Here is a 25,665-nt window from a genome sequence, read left to right on the forward strand (position 1 = left end):
GCGTGGACGAGTGGGTTTTAGATATTTTTCAATTATTTTTACCTTTGTTTGCTTAGCTGGTGAAATAAAAATACTTAAAAATAAAAATTTGATTGGAGATCCAACTCAATTAAGATTACCCATCTTTTCAATGTTTCGATAAATTACGGTGGGGCGGCCGCCTGTCTCCTTGATCCTCCACTATGGGCAAACTTCCGTGTAAGAAGGGATGAATGGAAGTAACCTTCAAACCCGACCGCCTCTTATATCACTTCTCTCTTCCGTGCGGCATGCAGCCAACATCTCCATACCCACCTCCTCTGCTTTCTTCCTACGCTCAACGGACACAACCTTCCTCCCCTCACCTCATACACTCCTCCTAGTCGCTAATGGGCAAATAGTCTCAAACATGTCTATCAAGAGGTTCCAACGACTCCCATGAATACTGTGAACTTCATTGCGTATGCATACCATGGTGAGTGTTTCGCTGAAAATGTTCACGTTTTTTATGTGTGCTTGCATGTTTCCAGATTTCTATTTCAATTCTCTTCGCATTAATTTTTGTGACCTGCGCCTACTTCATTATGCCGTGCATCACTTTATTGAGCGTAGGGTGAGCGAGAAATGGCAAAATAGACCCGTAGTCCTCACGCTCCTCTGTTTTCTATCTTTTTGAATTATGAATTAAAACTTTTTTCCTAAATCTCCTGGCCACACTGCGTCTTTGTGCACCCTGCGGACCTGCTCGAAAAGCATTTGCCTTCCTTTTAGTCGTCTTGGAGAGGACGTTGATTAATTCCATAGTTTTTCCTTAATCTTGAAGACAGCTCTTTCTGTTTCGGCGTTCTGAACCCCCTCATCGATGGTGCTTTCTTCTTGTAACTAGATGCCCAATCTATTTCTAGCAGCTGGTATATATCTTCCACATAGAGGTACTTCCCATCTATTCTGAATCTGTTTCTAACCCTAAATAGCTTCAGGAGCTTGTAGAAGGGACGAGGGGAAGATAAGTTTTTGGGGAGATACCCCGACGCGAGGGGGTGCTCAATTTATTGACAGAAGGAAGGAGATGGAGACGTGACACCAGTGGCGTAGCCAGGGAAGGAACAGGAGGCACGTGCTCCCCCCAAAAAGAACAATCAATTTTAACTGAAAAGTATTAAACTATAAACCAAATTTATTCTACTCCACCAATATCTTTAAGCAAAACAGCTTCCCGACGATCCATAAATTGAGAAATTTTAAGTGCCAAAATAGCATAAATGTGATTTCAAGAGATAAAAAATGTTCACATTTTCCCAGAGGGAGGTTCCATGCCCCCAAGGTCGTGTCAGCACATCGCCCCTGCGTGAGGCGAAAGAAAGCCCTGCCCGATATGCGAGCACACGACACGGCCGCTTAGGGTGTCGGACTTGGCGAAGGCTCCGAAGGGACGTGATAGCCGGGAATTACGTGAAACCAAAGGGCAAATAATTTCAAAATATACAAATGGAAGAAAAATTATGGGATTAATCATGTCTATGGTAAATTGCGTGAATATATACGCTAGCAACGCAACGCTTACCTTCTAAAAAGCGCGATATCCGCCCATTTACGATGGGCGCGTGAATCTCCGCATGTATTTAACTGGATTACGATTTGGCTCCGAGTCGCTACCTTACTTCATACACATGCTTCATTGCCAGAGTCGTCCAGAGACATTTGCGGAGGAATGATCTCTCTGGATATTTGAGGACACCGATCTATTTGGGGTTCTGCCGCCTTGACGCTTATGATGGCCTCTCCACTCCTCCGCACACTTGAAGGTCGAGGACAATCGAATAAGGAACACCCTGGGTGGACTTACTTCATATTCTCTTGTTTTATATCTTTTTCTGTGATGAAGCGCGTTACTATGACGTTTTGCGCAATTAATAACAAATCGTAGTGACAGTATCTCACTTTATTTTCTCACGATCTACCAAAATAGGTAATGTATGTAAGTTGTTTTACTTTGAATTCAATGAAAGTGAATCGCCAAATTTGGCTCTCCCTGGAGCTTTGGTGCATAGGTTCTTCCATTTTTAGCCAATACGAAACGATGGAGTCTGGAAGCTGTAGGTTTTGAGGATACGATGGAGATGGTTAAGTTTGAGTCCTCGATGAGATATTCATTATTTTTATTTATAAAGGTAGTCTCTGCAAGGGACTGGGTCGACTCAGCATATGAAACGATGTTAGTCTATGCTATAAGAAACCTTGCCAAGGGGAGAGCGGCAGTCCACATTGGTCAGGAGAGCGCTATATTCCGGAAAAAGGTCGATTCGTCTGTGTTACGCTATGCCTAAGTTTTGAGAATCAGTGTTATTACTCCAAAATATCTTATCTTGTCCATTCATATCACATGTCTGCAACGAATACTTTTAAAATGTATTCAATCGGGGGATCGGGTTGGTGTGGTGGCTTGAGTGTTGGCTTACCACCCGGCGGGCTCGGGTTCAAATCCCAGAATTTTCAGAGACTGCCCGATCCCTGCTTGAGTGTTGTGTGGAGGACATTTCAAGCAAAACACTCCGCCCGTTGGATGGAACGTTAAGCCGTGTTCCCGTGGCGCCTTTCGTTAAGAGCAGGCTAATGCCGACGCCGGGTTTCTCTCCACCCTTCCTTCCATACCCTTCCTTCATGGCGCAAATGATCTCAGCTGTCGGGCGCCTCCTCCAAATGCCATACCATGTATTCAATCGTATTTGATTCAATATTTTAGAATACGTAACTGTCTGAGGGTCGCAATTGTTCAAACATCGATAGATCACGGCGAAAGAAACTTTTTCTTCCCAGAATTGGAGTCACTGTGATAAGTCGTACCTGTGAATTTTTAAGTGATCATACCAAATAATATAATTAGCACAGGTGCAATTGAGTGTATGTTGTTAAATAAATCACTTTTTACTAATTACTCTTATTGGCCTGCGTTTGCATTTGGTAAAGTTGCGGAGATTACCTCGACTATGAATCTCATAACCTTTATAAATCGTTAAAATATATTTTGAGCTAATTCCGATAGTTGTTTCTGGATGTTTTAGCATAGCGCATGGAGTTAGTGAAAATAAAAAAATCAAGCTTTCATGCGAGCCTGCGATTCATGAAAAGGTGACGAGCAATAGTGAATTTCTGAGAAATTTTGGTAATTATTAGGTTGCTAAACACCACGTTTTTGGCCTCTCTAACAACCTGAAAAGATCTTTGAACCTTTTTCTTATCTGTCAAATCTTCTTTCTCGTGTCCTACACAGTATATCTATTTCTAATTGCCTTATATGTTCTGAGCTACCATTTACAACATTTTTCATATCCTCTGCATCACCGCAAGAGCCTATATGGAATAACTCTTGACATTCCTATTCAGTTTCCAGATGATATAGCAGGAAATGACCACTTTTTAAAATAAAAAATCGAAGGAAATTAATTTATTAAAATTAAAAGGGCATATTTTGGAATTTTTATGGGAATGATATATCTCGCTCATATCTTAGAAGGACATTTTAATAGCTCACATTAGTCTGGGAGACAATACAGATAATTTTGAAAACTAATTAGGAGCGAATATTACCACGAAAACACCAAAATATGAAAACTTTCTAAGTACTTGCCTGTTAAACGCACCGCACAAAGTGGTTCTCTATGATTGCAGAAAAATTCTGGATTGCTCTTCCATGGCATGGTCTCTATGTTAAATTTCTAATAATAGCGATAGTAGCGATGCTGATAGCTCTTGTTAGAAAAAATCTTAAACTGATACTATTTTTCCGCATGGGCTTACCCAGCGAGGGGCAGGAGGGTGCAGCTGCCCCCCCCCTAGTAGCAAAAATCGTTACAGTTTCCTTTAAATGTTGGTTTCATTCACCTTTTCCAGGCTTAAATCTTGCCTATAACTTGAACAACCATGGCTTGTTTTGATCCTGGGTACGCCCTTGTTTTTCCGTCCATCGAATATAAATCAATGTACCTGCAACCAAATGCTCTCAGATGCAGTGGATTTGCTTCGTTTATCTATGAGTTTATTAAAGAAGTTCCAATGCTATAAAAGCATTGGATTCATATTCTCACCATTATTTTCGAATTTTCAGATTTACACATCAGTAAAATCATGCATATTCATGTGATGAATTTTTCGTACACGAGACTAAAAAGCAAAGCTAGCGCTGAGTGTATATTGGAGTAATGTTAAATTATTGACTGAAAAAATCGTTTCAGTCGCAGTAGCTGAAAGGCTAGACAATGGGAAGTAAAATTAAGTCCTGGTTTAAATTCCCTTACAATGGAACATTCTTTTCTTTAAAAAAAAATATAGGCTCAAGGTAATTGTTGGCAAAATCTGCTTGATACCAATATATCGAAAATTATTTTTTAAGTTAAATTTTTACTGAAGGAAAAAGGCTACATTCTTTGAAAGATTCACTCTGAGGATTGCAGAAGCATATCAAGAGAGACACTTTGAATACTCTGATCACCATAATATGAACGTTCTCGAAGTGCACTTGCACACAAGTGGCGTACATTCAATGAGCATTACATCAGCTTTTACGTGAAGCCTGGAATAATTAGTACCTACTGATTATACGTCGACTGTGCTCAAGGGTAGGAACTAATTGAAAAATGTCACGGTAACATTTAGAATTGACAATTATTAATTCTGTCAAGTCTGGACAACAATTAATTTTCCTGTCTATTACCAATACATTTTTGCTATCACTGCGATATTTGAAGAATCATATGTATTTATTTTGATCTCTATGATGAAATTGAACTTCAATTTTTTCTATAAACACATCCTAAGATAATTCTCACAGGAGCTGAGATAGCACTATCCATGTATATTCGCTTAAACACCACTCTCCTGTCCGCTCTTCTCATAATAATGGGCTGTCCTTATAACTCATAACGTAGGGTCACACTCAGGGCCAGAACTAGGAGTTTTGTCAAGGGGGAGCAAAGATCAGTTTTCTGACCCCTCCCCTAATCCCCTTTCTCCCCTTACCTCACCACTCAAATGACATACTACCATATTTTTTGAGATGCGGTAGTTGAAATTAGACACGTTTTTATTTATTAGACAAACATTTGAAATTCACTTTTCAAATTTTACCGCTCCTTGTAACCTGCCCTTCGGGGCACCGGTCCCCCTACCACACCCTAGTTCTGGGCCTCGTCACACTCATTCCCACCGCTTAGGCCCTGAGCCCAAAAGGATGAGCCCTCAAATCAAGGCAACTCAATCAGTCGCCCACCTCCGTAAGCTGAGAGAACTATCCCTCTACAGTCTAGCCCTTTCCCAGCCTCCCATCCCCTATTAGCCCTAGCAAGCGGGACTATAAAAAGGGTGTAGCCGTGAAATTGTGATGAGGAGATGGTTTTTGGTTCTTCATGTATTTTTGGCTGCTGAACATGCTGTCCTATCACTAGGGCTGCGACGGACGGCGAGGAGGGGAAGCGGTTCACAGACTTTTTCTTACTTAACCTTCATCACCTTAATCTTTTATCTTTAGAAGACAAATGAAATCAATTTTGCGGGAGTTTTTGTCCGCGATTCAAATTTTCATTAAATGTTTTAATAACTTAAGTAAAGTGTAATTAAAAAATCATTATTATAGTATCCTTTTTATAACACAGCTTTTCACCCTAAAAACTCAATCATTACGTTTACCTCAACAATACTGTCTGGAGCGAAATAAGACTCACAAAATCTTTACCGCCGAAGAATTTTCCCTCAAATTCTGCTCATTTGCTCAGGTTTTCTACAAGATTCCTGAATTCAAGTTAACTAAATTTTTCCGAGCAAACATCCTCTTTTATCTGGAATCTTTCATACTCTACTTTGAACCATAACATAGAACTTTGGAGGGTCAGTAATATAGAAATAACTTTTGAGAAAAATACATTTAAAACATTTTTAAACTTATTTTTAAGTGAACTTATACAAATTGTCCTAAAATTGTGAGTAAAATGGTTTTCCAATCGAATTAAAAAACTTCCAATGGAAAATTCATGGTGAATCTTTCCGCGTAAAAGAGACAAACCCTGAGCTAACCAACAGCACGGCGGTTGTTTTGATTCGCGCGTCACGATATAAATTTTCCCTGACACCTTGAACAAGATTCCTCGACTTTTCCCTGATTTCGCTAGATCTTTTCAATCCCCTCACTTTTCCCTTATGACCCTGTTGTATCAAAACCTCCATTTTTTAAGGTTGGGGTTTGCAGATGGGCCACAAATGATAAATTTCCTATATCAGCAGGATTACCCATACTTGTTTTAGAAATGGATTTACTACAGGAAAGCACTTTTTCAGAACGTATATCGGACAGTGGTCTAAGACCTTCGTTAAGCCCCCTGTTCAGAAATTTGAAGAAACTAGCTCTCCGTTTTCCAGGTAAAAGGAATTTTTTATATAACTCTGCTCAAGTCTTTCCTCTTCCCCCTCGCCAACTACGGAGTGAAATTCATGTTCGATAAGTCTTTTGCGGAGAATCCAAATAATACGCTATGTATAAACAATTTAATGGTAACAATAACGGCGGAAGGATAAGTTGAAATTAATAGAGCTCACGTCCTTAGTTGATCCTCCATGGCTTCTTGATAAGAGACCTAGATCGTGAACTCAGAGGAAATTTCTTGAGATTTCCGAGAGCTTAATTTTTCGGGAAATATATCCCTTATTTTCGTGTCCCGAGAAATTTGAAATTCAATGTTACCAACCTATGGGAGGAGAGAGAAATAAATATTTACATTTGCTTTGAGGATGGGTAATGCCGAAAGTCGCTAGCCGAAACGTCGCCTCGGCAGAATTAAATTCACCCACCCGGTGTAGAAACCGAGAAGAGGTCATCACAGATCTTTAAATTTTTAAGATACAAAGAGACCGAAAATCACAAGTAGAGAACCGATAATTTATCAAGGCGCTACTCTAGTAGAGGAAAAAGGTTACAAACTTCGCAGACACGTATTCATTCCAACCACCAGTAGATCCTGGATTCTATAGCGGCAGCCCTTTCACAGGGGAGCAATCGAGGAACGACATGGGGGAAGGGAAGAACACGTTCAGTATGCGGGTAAAATTTAGTGAACATAAGGAAACGGAAGCACGCTGATGAGATCTGGATAGCTGAACGCTTAGCCCGAGAGCCGAGCGCCGCCGGAAAACCAGCGTAACGCGTTCACCCAGTTTTTTCCTCAAATGAAATATTACCCCTACCATTTTTTTAAACTTTTAGAGGTATTTATTTAAAATGCATGACAAAAACCAAAGGGGTAGCTATACCTTAAAAAATCGATTTGAAAACTTGGATTTGTTATTAAATGTATTCAATTGTTTATATTTCATCAAATAATCCAATAATTAAATTTTATACTTTAACATAGTTAAAATGAGCCATTGGATGCTTTCCTATCTTCTTTTTATGCCAAGTTAGTGAATTTTAATTACTATGAGAGGAGCCTGATATTAATCTATTTTCATTTGTTCCATTGAAATTGTTGAACTTCGCAGTGCCAAGGTAGATTATATATTAAATATTATGTATATTGAAACCCTCATGGGGCAAATTACATCAGCTGTCGGTCGCATCCTTCAAATGCCATACCATTCTAGGAAAAGGAAAAACTCTTACACACAATCACAGAAATATAAGATTTCCCCGGTCCCGAAGCTACAAGCTTTGCTTGGCACAAATCCAAATGATAATCTCTCACTGTCACCGCGCCCCGATCCGAGGTCGTTATACCCAAAGGTAAAATAACCTCTAAACCAAGGACATAATGACCTTGCCCTTGACCTCCAATAGATTCAAATATATACTGTGCGTAGTGTTCGAATTCCCTGTGACGGCATATCGCCCGCAGCCATAACACGGTGAGTGTCTCGCTGAAAATGTTCACGTTTTTTAGGTGTGCTTACATGTTTCCAGATTCCTATTTCAATTCCCTTCGCATTGATTTTTTTCACCTGCGCCTACTTCATTATGCCGTGCATCACTTTATTGAGCGTAGGGTGAGCGAGCAATGATAAAAATAGACATGTAGTCCTCACGCTCCTCTGCTTTTTATCTTTTTTCGGTTATGATTCAAAACTTTTTTCCAAAATCTCTCTTCAACTCCTTTCTCAACTCAAACTCTTTTCCATATCTTGAAGTTAAGATTGGCCGATTAAATTGTTTTCTCAAGGTTTTCATTATATTTCTCTTTTCTCCTACTCTTTTTCGGACTGACTCATTGCTCACTCGCCTCATCCGATTAATTTTCATGATTCATCTGCAGTTGTAAATATCTTTTAAATTTTTATACCAAATTTTATTGAAGAAATTTTGTAGTTGAGTGACTGAGTAATTGAACGATCGGCAGCATTCAATTTTGAGGATTTAGGTGTAACATTCAGGGATTATTCCTTCTAATGTTATTAATACTGCATAATTTTTATCTGTAAATTTATTTTATAAAACTTGCCTGCATAAATGCTCAAGACTCCAATTACTTCACTACGCAAACATGGAAGTTTTTGAAAGAAGAGTAATTTAAATTCCCCATGGATTTGAATTTGATTCATGTTCTGTGTTAAGTTTGGAATTTTCATTCGTGTATAAGTTTGTTTGTTACGTAAGTTTGAAAATTAAAGTAGGATAAAATTAAAAATAAGGTGAAAAATATTGAAGAAAGAAACTGCTCAAACATATATGATGCATCAGTTTATTTAACTTTTAATCGTCACAGTTTTCTACAAGGGTTCTTCACATGCTCAGGAGTTGGAAGCATTGACGTTGGCTCACCTTTCCCGCGCTGCCTTCGGAATTTTACTTTGTCACTTCCACAAACCGATCCTAAAGCGCCGCGGTATTCCGTTGACATCCTTTAGTTGGTTGCATCAACAATTCTGGCTTGTGAAAACCATTACTGGTTGAGCTAAATATTTCTTCTTTAGCAATAATTAGTCTGAGCAGGTGGTTGCTTTTGGCAAAAAATACGTTTTTGGTCATTGGGGTCAAGAAACCTATGTTACATGGATTATTACAGTACTTCTTAAAGGTTTTGTGGTGAATCAACAAAAACAGCCAAAATAACAAGAACCGTGCATGCATTTGTGTTAAGAGCAAAACAAGAGGTTTGAGAGCCACTCTCAAATATACACCTGCAAACAACCTACAACAATAACTTCCAATTGCATCTCAAAGCGTCTCTAATCATTTTGAGTTTGTTATAGAAATGAAATTAAAAATTTGTGATTTAAGATATTATTTAGCAACATATATCATGTCAAAATCAGGTGGCCGTTTTTCGTGACGAGGATATCATGACAACTCCGGAAACCCCTAAACAACGGCCACCTTTTCACTTTGGCACTGCATAGTGGTTCATGTAGTATATCAGTAGGCTATTATTTAATGATTCAGATTTAAAAATAACACAGCACTGGAGAATACAGGAAACTAGAATGTATTTCACGAATTTATTGCGTTCCATCAAAAAATATACCTCATATCGTATTTATGCGCAAAAACTCGCAATTAAATGGCAATCGCTAGTTTTTTTTTAATAGCAATTGCGATTTTTTGGGCATCTATAGCAATATGTATACAAATATTTTCATCTTATAAATATTTTATACAATTTATTATAATATTAGTATTTCCGTTCCGCAATTAGCCTCTGATTTAGGTCGCATAGTTGTCGTAGAAAACTGTTATTAGGAATGATTTCCCTTTTGGACCTGTAGAATGATAATAAAAGGAAAATATCTTATTTAATTGCTCATAATAATAAATAAATTACAAATTTATTAAAGTATCCTTAAAATTACTCACCGCACAGTTTTAATAGCTTCCGTAGCTGTCATTCCACACTTTAGCATAAGGAAGGCAATGACTAGAGTGGCTGACCGACTTATGCCCTGATAGCAGTGCACCAATACTTTACCTGAAGGTAACATTGAAAAGAAAATTAGGCTTTTAAGTCAAACAAGAATAAGGCATCTGAAAGTAAGAAGAATTTTCATGAATTTATACCAAATATTCAGTCTTTTTAAGGCAGGTTTTAAATGAAAAACCCAACGTCTATCCGCATAATTACGGAAATATGGCTGGTAAGTTTCATTTCTTTATCATGCATATGAAAAATAAACGAATTAATAAAATGTTTTCATATTATCTACTCTATAAAAATATATGATAACAAGTATAAGTATGAATTTAAGTATATGAATGCTAATTTGGTAATGAAACTAAGACAGGAAGAATCATATATATTTTCGAATTCGAAGTCAAACCACTTATAAGGTCTTCTAACACCTATCTATAATCAATCTCGATTCTTCCTCGGTAAAACTGTAGTGCGAGAGAGGAGTCCTTTTCTTCTCAACTCTTGAATGCAAGGAAACTTGATTCGAAGCAGCAATCTGGAATATAAAACTCCGGAAAAGACATCGATACGGATAATAAAAATCTCAACTTCAATACCTTCTGTGCGTCAGTTAGCTTTCATAGTTCTGCAGAAGAATGATAGATGCCGTACAGTCCACGCTCATTTTTTCTATAAATTCCCCGAAGCTATGAAGCTAATTTTTTCGCCAATCATTATTTAAATTTGTTGCTATTTTTTCCTGTAAACCGGCTTTCCCAAAAAAGGAATCTGCGAGTGTTGACGCTCTCGTGCAAATTTGATGAGCCGATTGGTGGCCGATAGAGTCTTCATTTACTTTCGAGGCCCACGTGCCACAACCTTAAATCAGAGCAAAATCCCTAATATCTCATTCACACTGGCTCTAAGATATTAATAGAGAAAAATCTTTGGATTATTCTTCTTACAGGAATATCTTCCATTTCTCTGGGAATGCAAATTCGGTTTTACAAGTGGTAGCCCGCGTCACCTTAATGACGACGAGGGATTCTTCCATCCCTTATCCTTTCCACCCTATCGAGGGGAAAGCACATCAGAAATATTTGTGGCAGAGCCCTAAAGAAGCTATGATTTGTCAAGCGTATTGTGGGAAGATTTTGGGACGAGAAGGTAGAACTGCTCCCACACATTTCCTTTAGGGTTAATAATAGCCAAATATCTGAAGTGTTCATGTGAAAATTAATATTTAAGAGAATGATATCCTAAGGCCACTCATTCAGCTTCGTGTCTTCATAAGAGACCTGCATCTGCGATGACTCCAGTACGACCAAATGATATTGGTAACATAATGGTGGACTGATTTTTTCTAATTTATTCCGTTCAAGGTGTTTCCCCAACTTAAGGAGAAGTAAAAATAGAGGTTATATTTTTACTTGGTATTTATTCTTACAATGAAAACATCACGAAACCCTTTTTAATCGGGCAGAGCGACTGCCTTATTGTCTTCTATGTATCCCATCCGCAGGGAGTTTATATAAAAAAATTAGCAATAACATATCCTTATAGAGAACTTAGCGTGAGATTCCAGTACCCCTACTTCGATGTGTAAATGCGCGGCGTTCACAGAAAAAAAAATTAACACGATAATTAGTGAAATTAGCGCGATAAACATAATGGATGCAGTCATCGTCTATACCAAGGGAAGGGAAAGATGGGGGATTTATGTTTTACTAACAAATATTCGGATTGTTTGTCTTTCTCGATACTTAAATATTTTGATCGAGACTTGTCAACCTCGTAAAATCAATACCTACCTTGTAAAAACAGTGCATTGTTGAAGTAAATAAGTCCTTGTAACAGTAATAAAATTAAAATAGTTTTCATTACTAGCATTGATAAACATTTTTTATCTCCCCAAAAATATGCTTAAGAGCTAAAGAAAAATAGTGGAATGATTCACGAGTGAAAGTAACAACTCGAGTTTCGTGAAAAATGCAGATGCAAATTTAGATGGTTATTTTAACAATGTTGACGACATCAAGGGAATTGTTGACTACTTCTGCTGGCTCAATAGAAAGACAATAGATTAAAATCCGTAATCGCTGGAGACTACGCTATCAGGCAGTTCCATCTGTGTCAGCAAAATAATACAAATTGCTTTGACTACGTTTTCCCTATTTCCAGTGTCAACTGAAATTCGCCGTCGGAGAAATAGTTTTGGATTTTCCTAAATGATAGGCAGCACGGCGAGCCACTGGACCATCTAAAGTTGCATATACTCAAGGATGTTTTTTTCTTGAACTAACATAAGTGCATGGAAATATGATCATGCAGCTCACAGGCATAAAACAATTGATCAAGACCATAGACAGTGGAGTAAAATCTTGGGGTAGATGATCATAAACTAGAGCAAGTTGAATAATCTATTTAATTGGAAATATTTATGGAAGAAAATAAGTACAATCAATAGGAATAGAATAGCCTGGAAAAAGAAGCCTTTACTACATAATAGGAAAGAACTGGTGACAGGGAAATGACACAGTTAAGAGGAACCTAATTAAGATGAATTTATACGTGGGCAAGAATTGTATGGTAAATAATAAATTGGAATCTAATAGGTTGAAAGCATTCAAGAGGTTTGTCTGGGTACCCCATATAGCAGAGGTTGGAGAGGTAGAAAAGTGGGAGGTAGGGTGAGGAAGTGGCTATTGAAGAAGGAATGGGAAAGTTGAAGATAGACAAAAAGACAAGGGAATGTAGAAGAGTAACAACAATTTCTGACTGGCAGAGAGTATACTTCTTCCCTTTTTTCTACATTCCTTTCTTTATCTGAAATATAGGCTAGCCCTGATATGTAACAAAAAATTAACTATAATTACAAATGGAGTGTATGGTGCACAAAACTTGACAGGACATAACATACATTAAAAGAAGATATTTCTTAAGCATCAGTATTTTGCGATATAAAATTTTGATAAGTTATGGTAACAACTGGGAGACAAAGAGAAACTTCTGTGAGCTGACATCTCAGTCACCCTCTATTATAAAAGGTGCAGGGAAAGAGAATAGCATTCCCCCACTCACACCCCATTCTGCATTGGAACAACACTTGCGACTGTTACTTCCAGAAGTTGACATTGGAAAAGTGCACAAAAGCTTTACAACTGTGGATTGGAAAAGGACCTAACACATGCAAGGAAGGCAGCAGGTGAAGGTGTTGAAGGAGAATTAGGTTTATGGATATTATGAAGGGAGGTAGGCCATGTATCATGCTCCTCCTTGAACCATTTTATTCTTTCATCAAGGCCTCATTTTCCAAATCATTAAGCTGTGTGATAAAAATATCTCAGATGCTGGATCCTTTCACCTAAATTGGGAGGAATGCATTAGATTGATTCATATTTACTTCCCCAACCTCATTTTTCTCCATTATCATTGCTATTCATTGGGTCTTGTCGTCTCGTAATTACAGAAAGTTTGATCATTCCATGGTAAGTTTTTTAAGAGTCAATGTTTGTCAAGACATAACATAGCCAAATGTTACCTCTGCACTCTCTATAATGATGCCACATGGAAGGAAGAAGATTATGTTGGTGGGCATGACAGTAGGCCACCTAATGATCAGGGACACAACTAGCATAATTTTATGATGCACCATTTAACATATTTTGAGTACTCTAGGTATTCCTTCCTCCACAATGACAGTGTGTAACGGTTGATCCTCACCAAGTAATTAATAGTGTGTAGCTCTAAATATGACATTGGCTCATTCATAATAAGTACCTATTCATATTCCCCATCTTTTGATAGTGAACTATGTTTAAAATGCAAGAGAATGTTATATTCAACAGAAATGTTTACAATACTATGGATTCCTTTTCTAAGAGGAAGATTTGCAATCAATTAACTTCAAATTATTATGTGATGATACATGAATAACACATTTAATAGTGCTATAATTTTCATCAGCTTGAATGTGGGCCAGCATAACTTCCTTTCTTCAAGAAGAATTTAGGATTGGATTTGTAGATGAGAATTTTTGGTGAACTCCAAGCACCACTATGGCTACACCAATGGCAGTCTTGAGGGATGGGTGTTCACCTATTGGAACTGTGATCACCACTCATGTTTTAATTTTGCAAAAATTTATTTTCAAATTGTCATCCTGTCTGGTATGAAAATAATTGACTGATTAAATGTTTTCAAAAATGTAATTCCAAGCACTTCCTCTCTGTATCATGTGCATGCAATATATTTAATAGTGAAAATAAATTGCACCTGGCTCACAAAAAAGCTGAAGGGGTATACAATTTACTTTGTTTTTCATGGACTTTTTTTTAAAGAAAATTTTTGAGACTGCTTTAAAATTGCCATCATTATTTTACAAATAATTACCAGAAAGAAAGAGAGACCAAAAAGCATTCGGATAATACTCAGATCAAAGGAGAAAAGTATTTTTAGAGGCCATTCAACAAGTGGCACAATGTACATAGTGTACTCTGATGCAAAATCTAATCACACAGTCCAGCACACCCCATAAAAGATTAGAGCAAGGCCTTACTGCCTTCATGCAATCATAAATTTGAGCATCCCATCTCGATATTCTTTGCATTCAAAACCAGTCATTTGAATGCCTCCGCTGCCGAGCGTTGCAAGGTCTGTGACCTAAGCCTCTTCAGTATTTTTGTGCATGCAGGTAGGGTACACAAGTGAGACTTGTCCACCAATCGCAGCCACCTCCATAAGCCTTTGGCAACAGTCTCACTGCACCTCAGCACATAACTCTGAATGCAGAGTTATTTTAATGCTTTACCAGAGTGATTAGTGTTTTTTCTAACTTCCTCTATCCTTCCACATAGCTTTTCCTGAGCATATGGATTTTCTTTCCAAAGCCATGACTGGCTGAGAGGAATAGGTGCCAGGAGTGATGGGGAATAGGAGCCAATGGTGGGAAGGCATGTCTCCTTAGCATAACTGCATCATCCCCTCTTGCTTGAGCTTGGGAATATTTCACTCATTTCCTTAAAAGAGGTTTATTTTCTTTTAGATATTAAAATAAGGCTTAAGGCATTAAGACTTAAGGGACATCCTTGACTAAATTGACAAATTTTTTTCTGAAGTCTATGAAGGCAAATCTCTTTGTCACAGGTATGAATTTGTATAATTTGCTAAGCACTGTGAATGAATAGCAGTAACTAAGTACATAATTCAAGTAGGGAGGGGAGTGAATACAATGGATACATATCAGGTTTCAGAACACTCGTCAAAACACCCCCGATGAAAATATTTTCTGTCATATTAATGGGTAAAGTTTGTGAAATATGTATGTGTAACGTCTGTGGAATGGTACACTTTTCCATTAAATTTCAGACTCGCCAGCCAGGGATTTCTACATGTATTTTCTAGGTGCTAGAAACATGGAAACTTTGGAATCTTCAAGGAATATATTTGAAAGCAAGAGGAAAACACTAAATTTCATAGAAAATGCTGATGTTTTTCTAACATATTTAATGTATACAAAAAAATTAAATGATGACAAAAGGTATCAGAGCTTTGGACACTGCTCTCACTCATTTAAAAACTTTCTGATTGAAAATAAAAAATTAAATAATCCAATAAAACTGCAAAGGAATGGATCTTTCTAACTTGAGGTTATTTACCCAATTCTTTGAAATCAAACTATCTCAACTGAGGAAAAGAAACATGAATGGCTAAATAAATTAAGAAAGAGCATGCTATTTCATGACCATGCATGAGGAAAATGAGTAAAAATGGTACCTCGATGGAACTGGATTTCACCTCCAGATTTATCTCTAAAAGAACCAAGACATAATAGAGCTACATGAATGTTTGATAAAGTGCTTTCAGTCGAATGATATCAAGGTTATAACTAGCAGACACGATGCAAATGTGCATGGGAACTAGCACCAATTTTTCCATGCCTAGGATTCCCCAGAATACAAATCTTTAGCATGCATAACATAATATATGAGAGTTACTTTCTGTCATAAGATCTTTCAAATCCAGATTTCACTCCACTTCCATTATTTCATACCGATTAATGCCATTTTGCATGCCACAATGGATGACTGTGAATGATTATTACCATATTGTTTTCCACTTCTTTGCAGTATCTCATCACAATGATAGGAATTTAAAGTTACAAATGCCACTGGCTGTCCTGAAGTACAATATTACGTGACTTTTGTGAAATAGTATTCTAAGTTAAAGTTTTATTTGCAGGCATTTCAGACAAAATTCACTATAATTCATATTATGACATTCATTTCATTTCAAATTCTCAGTCCTCTCTCCTTGAGGATGTAGAAGGTTTTGTATAATTTTCACTCAGAAATTTCAACATATATTCACCATGTTATTGTCATTGTCCATTGCTATAGAGACAGAAAAATATGGAGACCAGTATTTTTCCATTTTCCGATACGTCACCCGCCTACTTCTTGAGCTGTGTGCGGCATACATTGATGGGCTTACCCCTTTCGCTGATAATTTTGTGACGTCACTGAGTGGCCCACTGCTTCTCCACTACTGCTCGGCCACACACATCCATTTCACATGGTTTGTGGTCATTTGGTCATTAACAAACTGATGAGCAAATCTTTCTGTCAAGGATTGGGACTCTCTGAACAACTTAATGAATCAGAACTTTGATGACATCACTAACTCACGAAAAGTGGGAGGCAACTTTTGTATTTTTCCATTTTAAAGTTATGAAAAACTGGCTCAATGAAGAGGACTTCTTTTTCATCACACCTTTTATCATTCATCAACCAAATTATCTTATTAAATTGCAATTTCAGGTCTGAGTGAATGACTCTATTAATATACATAAATTGATATTAGTCCACAATATTTAATACAACCACCAACTCAGGTTTCAACACTTAATACCATCTCCTCCTAAGGTGTTCCACTAATAGCCGTAGAAACATGGATTGATGAACGTATTAAATTTTTGCATATGAAAACCAAGTTATTTTAACTATGAACACCGCAAGCTTTTAAAAAGTTAAGTCCGAACTAATTACTTATCTTAATATAGGCGTTTTACCAAAAATTCTCATTCCCATCATAAAAATAGTTAAATCCTACTGTGACTTCATAGCACTTTGAAAAAATGTGAATTTGTTGAAAATAATAATCTCTGTATCAAAGTTGACTTAATGTGTTGGGATAATACGATTGTCATACAATAGCATTCTACAGCTTATATTCTACAAATTTAGATATTAGGGATGTGCGAGTAGTACTTTTTGATCTCGAGTCGAGTTGAAAACTACTTGCGAGTATCGAGTCGAGTTGAGTATGGCAATTCCTGAACCAGGCAATACAGGTATATGCATGCAGTAACATATTCTAATTTTTTCAAACCCCTTGTGAATTTTCTATTCTGAATGCTTTTCTTGGTGTAAAAAGGAAAAGATAATGTGGAATGTGTACGGTAATTGTATCACAATTGGGATATGAATGAAAATTAATGTGACTTATAGAGTTCCATAAGCACAATGGAAATGAATTTACTTATGGTAACATGTCAAAAATTTCATTGATATATACATCCAAACTGCTCAGAAGAGCCCTCAGTAAAGGAATTTGCACATTTTAAACAAATATTATACACGCAAATGAATCATATAATATTTGATCCTTTCAAATTCTCATTGAGAAAAACAAAATTTATACATATATGCTCAGGAGGAAGGATTTGACGTCTCCATGTTACCTGCAGAAAGTTGTCTTTTGCAACACACTAGTGTGACTGGTCAAGTACTTCCTTGCCAAAGTTACAAGATTTGGGAATGTTGGGACATTTATTATACCTAAATCAAATCAACGATTTTTATGGATGTTGAATCTTCATGAAATTTTAGTGCACGAAGGAAACGAACTATAGAACTTCGCTTTAGCTTTGCACGCCAAAACATTTTTTTCTTTATTTCTTCGTTTACTTTGTTTGATCAACCATAGCAACTATTTTTTAAAGTTCATGAAGGAAACTAAACGCAACCAAGGAACAAACAAAAATTACCATTAGACTAACATAGTACTCCATGAGGCTAAAAGATCGCACCAATTGTTCTATCAAACACCTGAAAAAAAAAACGGGATTGTCCGCTAAAACCTAAAAGTTGCAGTTTTCCGTATAAATTTCAACAATTTTTATGCATTCTCTCGACGTTTCAGTAAAGAAAGTATGGTAGGATATTAAAGTATTGTATAAGGAAGTATGAGTGATGCAGCGGTTCACTCCAATAATGGTGCGCCAGGGCGGAAGAGGGTCGGCCGCCTGGGCTGACGAAAAGGTATTGGGTGCCCAGGTTGACAGCTATAGTGGCTGACTGCTACTTGCACAACAAGCTGAAACTCCTAGGACAATGCATTAGAACGACTTATCGACTCTAAAAATGATATCATTACATGAGTTTCATAATAGCACCGCCTATCAGAAGATTTCGAACTCGCTAGATCTGTACTGGTAGATCTATCTACAACTCTGATAGGCCACAATAGATCTATAACCGAAACTACTTGACTCGACTCGACATTCTGAATACTACTCGAAACACTCAAATCGAGTACCAACTACGCGACTCGACTCAAATTTTCAAGTACTCGCACATCCTTATTAGACATCCTGATAGCATTATTGATCAATTTTCTTGAACAGCTAATAGAAAAACCAGAACTGTAAGGGATTACGGCCAGTTATTTCATTAGAATTGACATTATTTTCATTACATGTAATCCATAGGTCCAAGACATAGAGGAAAAATGGGTATAAAACATTGAGAACAATGGTTGAGGATGAAAAATTCAAAGGCTTTTGTTGTAGCATTGCTGATTATGAACTAAGTTTTATGATCAACATATGGTGTTATAAGAAAATCTCTTCCCTCTCATCGATGCTCAAAACAAAATTGAAGTTAGATATGAGTCACAACTCTCGTATGTATAACCTCTTTTGCACAGCTTGCAAAGTGTCCTCACATATTTTTTCATTTAAAAATTTGCAAAATTAGCTTTTATTATCCACCAATCCCACACATTTACACGTACAGATGTTAAACATCAACAGTCACTCAGTGCTTTTCAGGCACCAGCATTGCCTCAATGTTATGAACAAATAGAATAAAAGAATTATCAATGTTTTCCCCTAAACTTGGATTTAAATTTGTATTATTTACCATTCTAAAATTGGTAGTAGCATTTCAATTTTTGAGCGAGGATGATCTACATAGAGATCTTAGTTCAAATGGTTAAATTTTTCCAAACATTCATTTCATTATTTCTTTTTAAGAGATGGTCTGATTTCTCAGGCCCAATACCCTAAGGTACAAAAGGACCAGGAAAGGTCTTTGGAGCCCAACATCATTAAAGGTCTCAGAAAGGGTACCATTATAAGGGTTAGTGGGTGGACATAGACGGATCTGGGGGGGGCACGTGCCCCCCCCTCCAGACCCTTAAAAAATATGCAAGATTTTTATTACGGTCCCATTATCATTGTGTTCGTTTTGTATTATGAGGTATTATCATGTCCCATTATCATGTTAAAATCATCGACATCTAGGAGGGTAAGTATTGAAAGAACAGAGAGATGGCACTTTTCCACAGGTTTATTATTGAAAGTACGATGTGTTTCCACCATCAGGTCATTATCAAGTAAAATGAGGATTTTTGTTTCCGGAGCTGTATTTATGCAAAACCGATGGGTGATGGGTGGAAGGGGAAGGTTAGGAAGGGTTACGAGAGAGGTGGTATCTCCTTTCTCCCAGCATTTTCTATGCTCCTTCATACGTACGTGTGTCAAAGTTCCTGCCTGTCTGACCGATATACACTTCTTTTGCAATCCTTACACTTTATTCTATAAACCCCTGATTGCTTAAGGTGAGGGATCCTATCTTTTGTGCAGCAAAGCAGCTTTCCCAAGGTGATTGGATTGGAAAAACATACCCAGAGTTTATTATTTGGAATAGGCTTAGTGATTTAATAGGATATATCGCCAATGAACTGAATATTGCACCACATTTTGGTTTCGGGTGGGGGCGGCACGAGGGCACACAAATTTCTAATGCCGATGTCATGTTTTTTTATTTGATTTATCTTTCACTGTAGCTGTTCACCAGAGCTATGTGTTTGATTACATTGAGTTCTTTTGAGAATTCTACTGGTTGAAGGCGTAGGGACACCAATCTATGAAGTAATGAGTGGAATGATTTAAGTCTAAAATATTCAGCTGTCCACTTTCGTGTTTCTCCAACTTAAAATTGATCTTTGGGTGTTGACTTTTTACAGTGGAACCCTGATCTATCGTTCCCGCAATGATCGTTTTCCCACGAATAAGGCAACCTTGCCAAACATTCCCGAATTGATCGTTTTCTTGCATTCATAGTTTTTTCGACCATTCCCCTGAAAAACGATAGAACAAAGTTCCACTGTAAAAAATTTAAAAGACAGTTCAATTGGCGAACACCCAATTAGTTACATTCTTTAAAAGTTGATTTCCCGAATTAAAAATTTACACTCAAAGTTTGCCATTAAGATTTTGGCTAATAACGGAGAAAAGGGATTACCCGTCACCAGGCCTTCCATCTGGAGATAAAAACCGCCATTAAACATAAAATAAATTTCGCTTATGCAGGTTGTCACTTGAGTTAAAATTTCTTCTATTATGAGGACATTAATATGAGAGTCATGAAGTAAGTCATTCATCAATTTGATTGTTTTAGCGACCGGTACAGATGTGAAGAGGTTATCTACGTTGAAGGAAACCAATCTACAGCACTTGGGAGGGTTGTGCTTCGCAAGGCACCTAATCAGGTGAATTGAGTTCTTAACACTGAATTTTGAAGTGAAAGATGTGTAATACCCGATTATCATGTTTAATCTAGCCACTAGCTTATGGGACGGGGCTCTTATACTGGATACCAAGGGCCTGACGGGATTACCCTCTTTGTGGATTTTTGGGAGTCTAAACAGTCTTGGGGGAAGTCTCATTTCAAAGCTGATTTGAAAATTCTGGGAGAAATGAGACACCACCTCTCTTGTGGCGAAATAAGAAAATCAAAATCACAAGAATGAAAAGAAAACATTCTTGTGATTTTGACCCAGAGATCATCCACGTGGATAGGAATGACCGGACACACTGGAAAAATGAGAAATTGTGCAAGGAGGACGCATTTCTCTAATGAATGAACAAACATTTTTTGGCCACTCCCCACTCCTTGCCATACCAATTCCCAAGCTCACCACCCAATGACGCATGCCCTTCCTTACCTTCCCCTTCCACCCGTCACTCATCTGTTTTGTATACATACAGCTCTGGAACCAAAAATCCTCATTTTACTTGATAATGATCTGACGGTGGAAACAAATTGTACTTTCAGTAATAAACCTGAGGAAAAAAGCCATCTCTCTGTTCCTTCAATAGTTACAGGATGTCATTCCACTATATCTCCCCTACTTCTATTACTTTTATCTAATAGAGTGTTTCAGTTACGATATGATGGCTCTCCTAACTTCAATAAAAAATAAATGATTTATTTGGTTTCTAGGTTCAAAAGCACAAAGGTGTGACGTATGAAAACAGTGCTTTTAGAGAACTTTAGAAATTGCTGCCCTCAAATCTAGGCCAAAGAGGTTTACATTTTTAACACCAGAATGACCGGGGTAAGCCGCATACCTGTAATGACCACCAGCTGTCAATTGACCATTCGCTCTTTTCTTGCGCTCTTTCATTCGTTTTCCCTCCATATTTTTACCCAACAAATGTATAAGTGTTCTGATCATGTCTTACGGTTAGATGTAGTGTTAGGAAAAATATTGAATTATGGAAAAAAATACTAATTACACAAAAAAAAATAGCTTTGTAAAATGAAAATGTGTCTTACTTGCATGGTTAAAAAATAATATGTCATGTGTTTTGAAACACAAATAGCTTTTCAAAACACATTATTTGCTGTAGTTTACTTGTTTAAAAACATATATCAGAGAAAAAAGAATAAAAAAAACAACATTAACATGAAGCATTATAAATTCGGTCTCAAGGTATGTATATCTTTACTCTCTTAGCATGTTTTCAGATTTTCTGATTACGTTCACGGTGTTTACACATGCATTTGGGAGACACACATCGCTGTCAAAATGAAATAATTTTTCTGGAACATTGAAACAAAATAATTTTTGCACATGTAAATAAAAAAATATGGGAAACCGTGGTGCAAATGAGATGCAAAACGCTGATATCGGCACTTCTGAAGATGCCTTGAGGAATCAAGGTGAAACTGTCATCCCCCAATGACAAACAATACAGTGAAAACCTGAAAAATCAACGAATCAAGAATGCCACAGTAAGCTACGAGACAACAAAAAAGACAGCGCTTAGATAAAGTGACCGAAATTGAGGAATGAGATGCATATTTGAATCTCAAGAAGATAGAAAATAATGCTTTCGGAATGTGTCATTACGAATTTCATATTTTCGATCCTCTGAGTCTGTGATTAAACTTTAGCGTCTTAGTAAGATAACGAGACCAAGCGTGACGAAACAATGAGACTGACATAGGGAGTGCCATTTGACCCAGAAATATATTCAAACACAATCAATGAGCCCGTTGTAAAAATATCTATGGAGTGTGCAGAACATAGGAATATTGAAGTAAACCATCAGACGAAGTAACGATCACGGGAAAGCGAGAATGCATGAAAGCAAACGAGTTGAGTAGAAGTGCTGGTTGGAAATATCCATGATTGTTTATATGACACTGGTAACGATCACCAGAAATGTCTCTGAGTGACCTACCACATCAATTTCGAGAAAAAAAATACAACACACACCTTCGTGACTCAATCGGTGAAAATTTCAACTGCTATAATCTATGAAATTTTTTTATGCTTTTTCACATTTGAAATAAATTTCATTCTTCCAATCAACTGACCACAAAAAAAGTTTTCAGCGAATTTGTTCAAAAGATAGTTTATATTGGAGGATCTAGCGGAATATCACCAGTTCTGGTGAACCAGTTGACCACAGAGTAGACTAAACTACGAGAATGGGTGACTGCAGCATCTATGACGAGACAGTGACCTGCATGCAAGTTGTTACACGTCGCCAAAAGGGTATTCCCGTGACGCTTACGGGCAGTGGCGGCCCCACAGGCAATGTGGCGCACAGGAGAAGCAGGGATGTGGCGGCCCATGGCTTGGATGGTAGTAGCTACGCACAAAAGCAACAATGAATTTTAGCTAAATGAATGTTCTTCACTGCCCATAGAATGCTTATTAGACTACTCTTTGCGATGCAACATACCTCTCTGGTTTTTCTTGTGTCTCTCTCATTCACATAAACTGTAAAATCGCACGTAAAAACTGTTTTAAAGGCATGAGAGTCAAACTTGAGTAGTATACGTGTGTGGTACAGTACACGCTATGATATTTGACAAAATTGACACCAATTACCGGCAAAGAAAGCTAAATTACGGTAGGAAATTCAAAAACGGTCAATTGACTGCTCATTGGTCATTCTAGGTAAAAGCTGACATTTCTATGGACATGAATTTTTTCCCCCAAAGAAACTTCATTTTCAGGTTATTTGTTCCAAAATATTAAAAGTAAAAAAATCTCAGCATTATTGATTGGAAAATAACGAAATGGTGTGCGAAAGAAAAATGCAAATGGTCAATTGACTGCCCTGGTCATTCTAGCGTTAACCTTGACTGTAAAAAGACCCTACTATAGTACGATTATATGTATGCAATGGATACTTAAATTGATTGAGGATGAGACTATAAGTAAAACTACAAAAAATAAAGAAAAACTATTACAAACAGAAAGTAAGTAACACTTTTACTATAAAGAAAGTAAGACCCAGAGTGCACACTGGTCCACGGAATGGTGAAGTAAGTAATTTCATCTCTTCACTGAGCTCTGGTTGGTGCTTGCAAAGCATCTCACTCCCCAGGGAGCCTTTCCCTCTTCTTCCATCAGCTTTCAAACTTGGAATTGCGATTCCCTCCCAGTGTGGACAACCTCTGACTTTGACCCTATTGACCTCCTACACACTGATGCTAACATTTTTAACCTTCCGGCCCAGGGCATTTGTTAGTCATTGCTTTCTAAGTTTTGTCCTTCACTCATTGGGAAGGGTTACAAGCTGTATCCTATCATCGTTCAGAAACTCTAAATTTTTTCCCACAAGCCTTCTTGATTCATTCTTGGAATTTTTCCTTCGTTACCTACTGCCTCAATTATCGCATAGATCATAAGCTTGCTAATGAGTGATCCATGCAGATGGATTTCTCAAGCGTCAACTGGGCACCTATTACAACCATAATTATCACAGGAAACAAGCCACAATGGACTCTAGAAGGCTCAATGAAGAGTGAATAACTTCATAATAGCAATGAAACAATCACAAGACATTCTGACTGTACTCACAGATCTAGTAAAAGCATTAATTTTCCTCCACAAATGTTGATATCCTCCAATCAATTAATGGAATCATCCAATCTAGAGCAAAATACCAATAAATGTTTCCAATTCAATGCTTTCACTATCAGTCCTTGCCTTTTGTTAATCCGAACGGAGTTGATAAGCAGAATGGGCTCATGCTTTTTTATTGGTACTGGCAAATGTCAAATTTATGATTTCATTTGAAGTGAATTACTCAAAAGTTTCCAAATGGAGCATCTTTGCTGTGGTCAGCTGCTTTACTGAAACTACAGACTATGTTTTTGGGCCAAGTTCTAGAGGATTGAGGGGCAATCTACCACCAAAGCTCATCCACTTTCTAATCACGGCCTATCATCACATATTTATACTCAATGTCACCAATTTCTCTTTTGATGCTCTAGATCGTGATGGAAGGCAGATGCACTTCTAAATTCTAGATCACTTTCATCTTTGTCTCTACCGTAGTCCTCACAAGTACTTCCTATTTCTTGGCAGATAAATTCCAAAAATCACTTTTTCATCAGTAAATAGTGTGTATATCTCCTTTTTTTTATAGTACTAGAATATTTCTTAGTAATATTCAAATAACATTCAGAAGGAAAACAATGATTTGAACAGGATAAATGCAATGAAAAAAATAAAATTCTCTTAACCAGTTAAAATAGTTGTAGCTGAATATTGTTATAGCTGCACTAGACACAGAGAAGTGACATGAATGACCTGCTGCGAAAATAATATTAGAGAACAGCTACATTTTATTAAAATAGTGAGCTAAATGAGCTTACTTCATCTGAATTTTGAGTTGCTCCCTAATAAGATCAATTTAAAAAATATACGAGGAAGAGAACGAAGCTGGGACCCACAAGAATATACAGCTTGTATTTCACAAAATTAAAATTATGATTTTCAGCAGATTTATCATTCTATACACAATTCTCATACGTGAAGTTTCATTTGGCGGAAAAATAATTGAAGGCTTTATTTTCAAAAATGCATTTCTTTGGTCTCCGAAGACCCATGGTACTTACTCCAACTGTCAATAGAAGCCCTTCTTAAAATAAATGCACAATAAATATGGATATCAGCCATCAAAAATAATATTCCAGTATAGTTTTATCCGCCTACCCCAACAATGCAATTGACATGTATGTGATTCCTTTACGATAATGCAAACAGTTGAGTGACAAAAAGGACTTTATGGCCACAAACTTTGTATTTTCTATTCAGCATCAGAGTAGGTGAATGATTTTCATCCGTAATTATAGATAGTGGATGGGTTAATGAATGCATATCAACTATTTTAAGTTTACTCAAAAATTTCAACCAATTGCTTTTACGTTAACTTCTACCATTGCAT

General features: G+C 37.1%; 1 protein-coding gene and 1 long non-coding RNA gene across 4 annotated transcripts in view; one reads left to right on the forward strand and one right to left on the reverse strand.

Annotated features, from left to right (window-relative positions):
* The first annotated feature begins 350 nt into the window (after nt 1-350).
* On the forward strand, nt 351-15,826 carry LOC124171447. Its single transcript, XR_006867718.1, has 2 exons — nt 351-454; nt 15,210-15,826. It is a non-coding gene; the product is annotated as an uncharacterized LOC124171447 (long non-coding RNA).
* LOC124171446 (dual specificity protein phosphatase 3-like) overlaps nt 8,683-25,665 on the reverse strand; it is a 41,809-nt gene continuing 24,826 nt past the window's right edge. For all 3 annotated transcript variants that reach the window (XM_046550622.1, XM_046550624.1, XM_046550623.1), the window contains exons 4-5: nt 9,809-9,920; nt 8,683-9,714 (exon numbers count right to left, since the gene is read on the reverse strand). In XM_046550622.1, coding sequence (XP_046406578.1) covers nt 9,627-9,714; nt 9,809-9,920 — 200 coding nt within the window. In that variant the 3' untranslated portion in view covers nt 8,683-9,626. The remainder of the gene's footprint in view (nt 9,715-9,808; nt 9,921-25,665) is intronic.

The sequence above is a fragment of the Ischnura elegans genome, chromosome X, assembly GCF_921293095.1.
Source record: "Ischnura elegans chromosome X, ioIscEleg1.1, whole genome shotgun sequence".
NCBI lineage: Eukaryota > Metazoa > Arthropoda > Insecta > Odonata > Coenagrionidae > Ischnura > Ischnura elegans.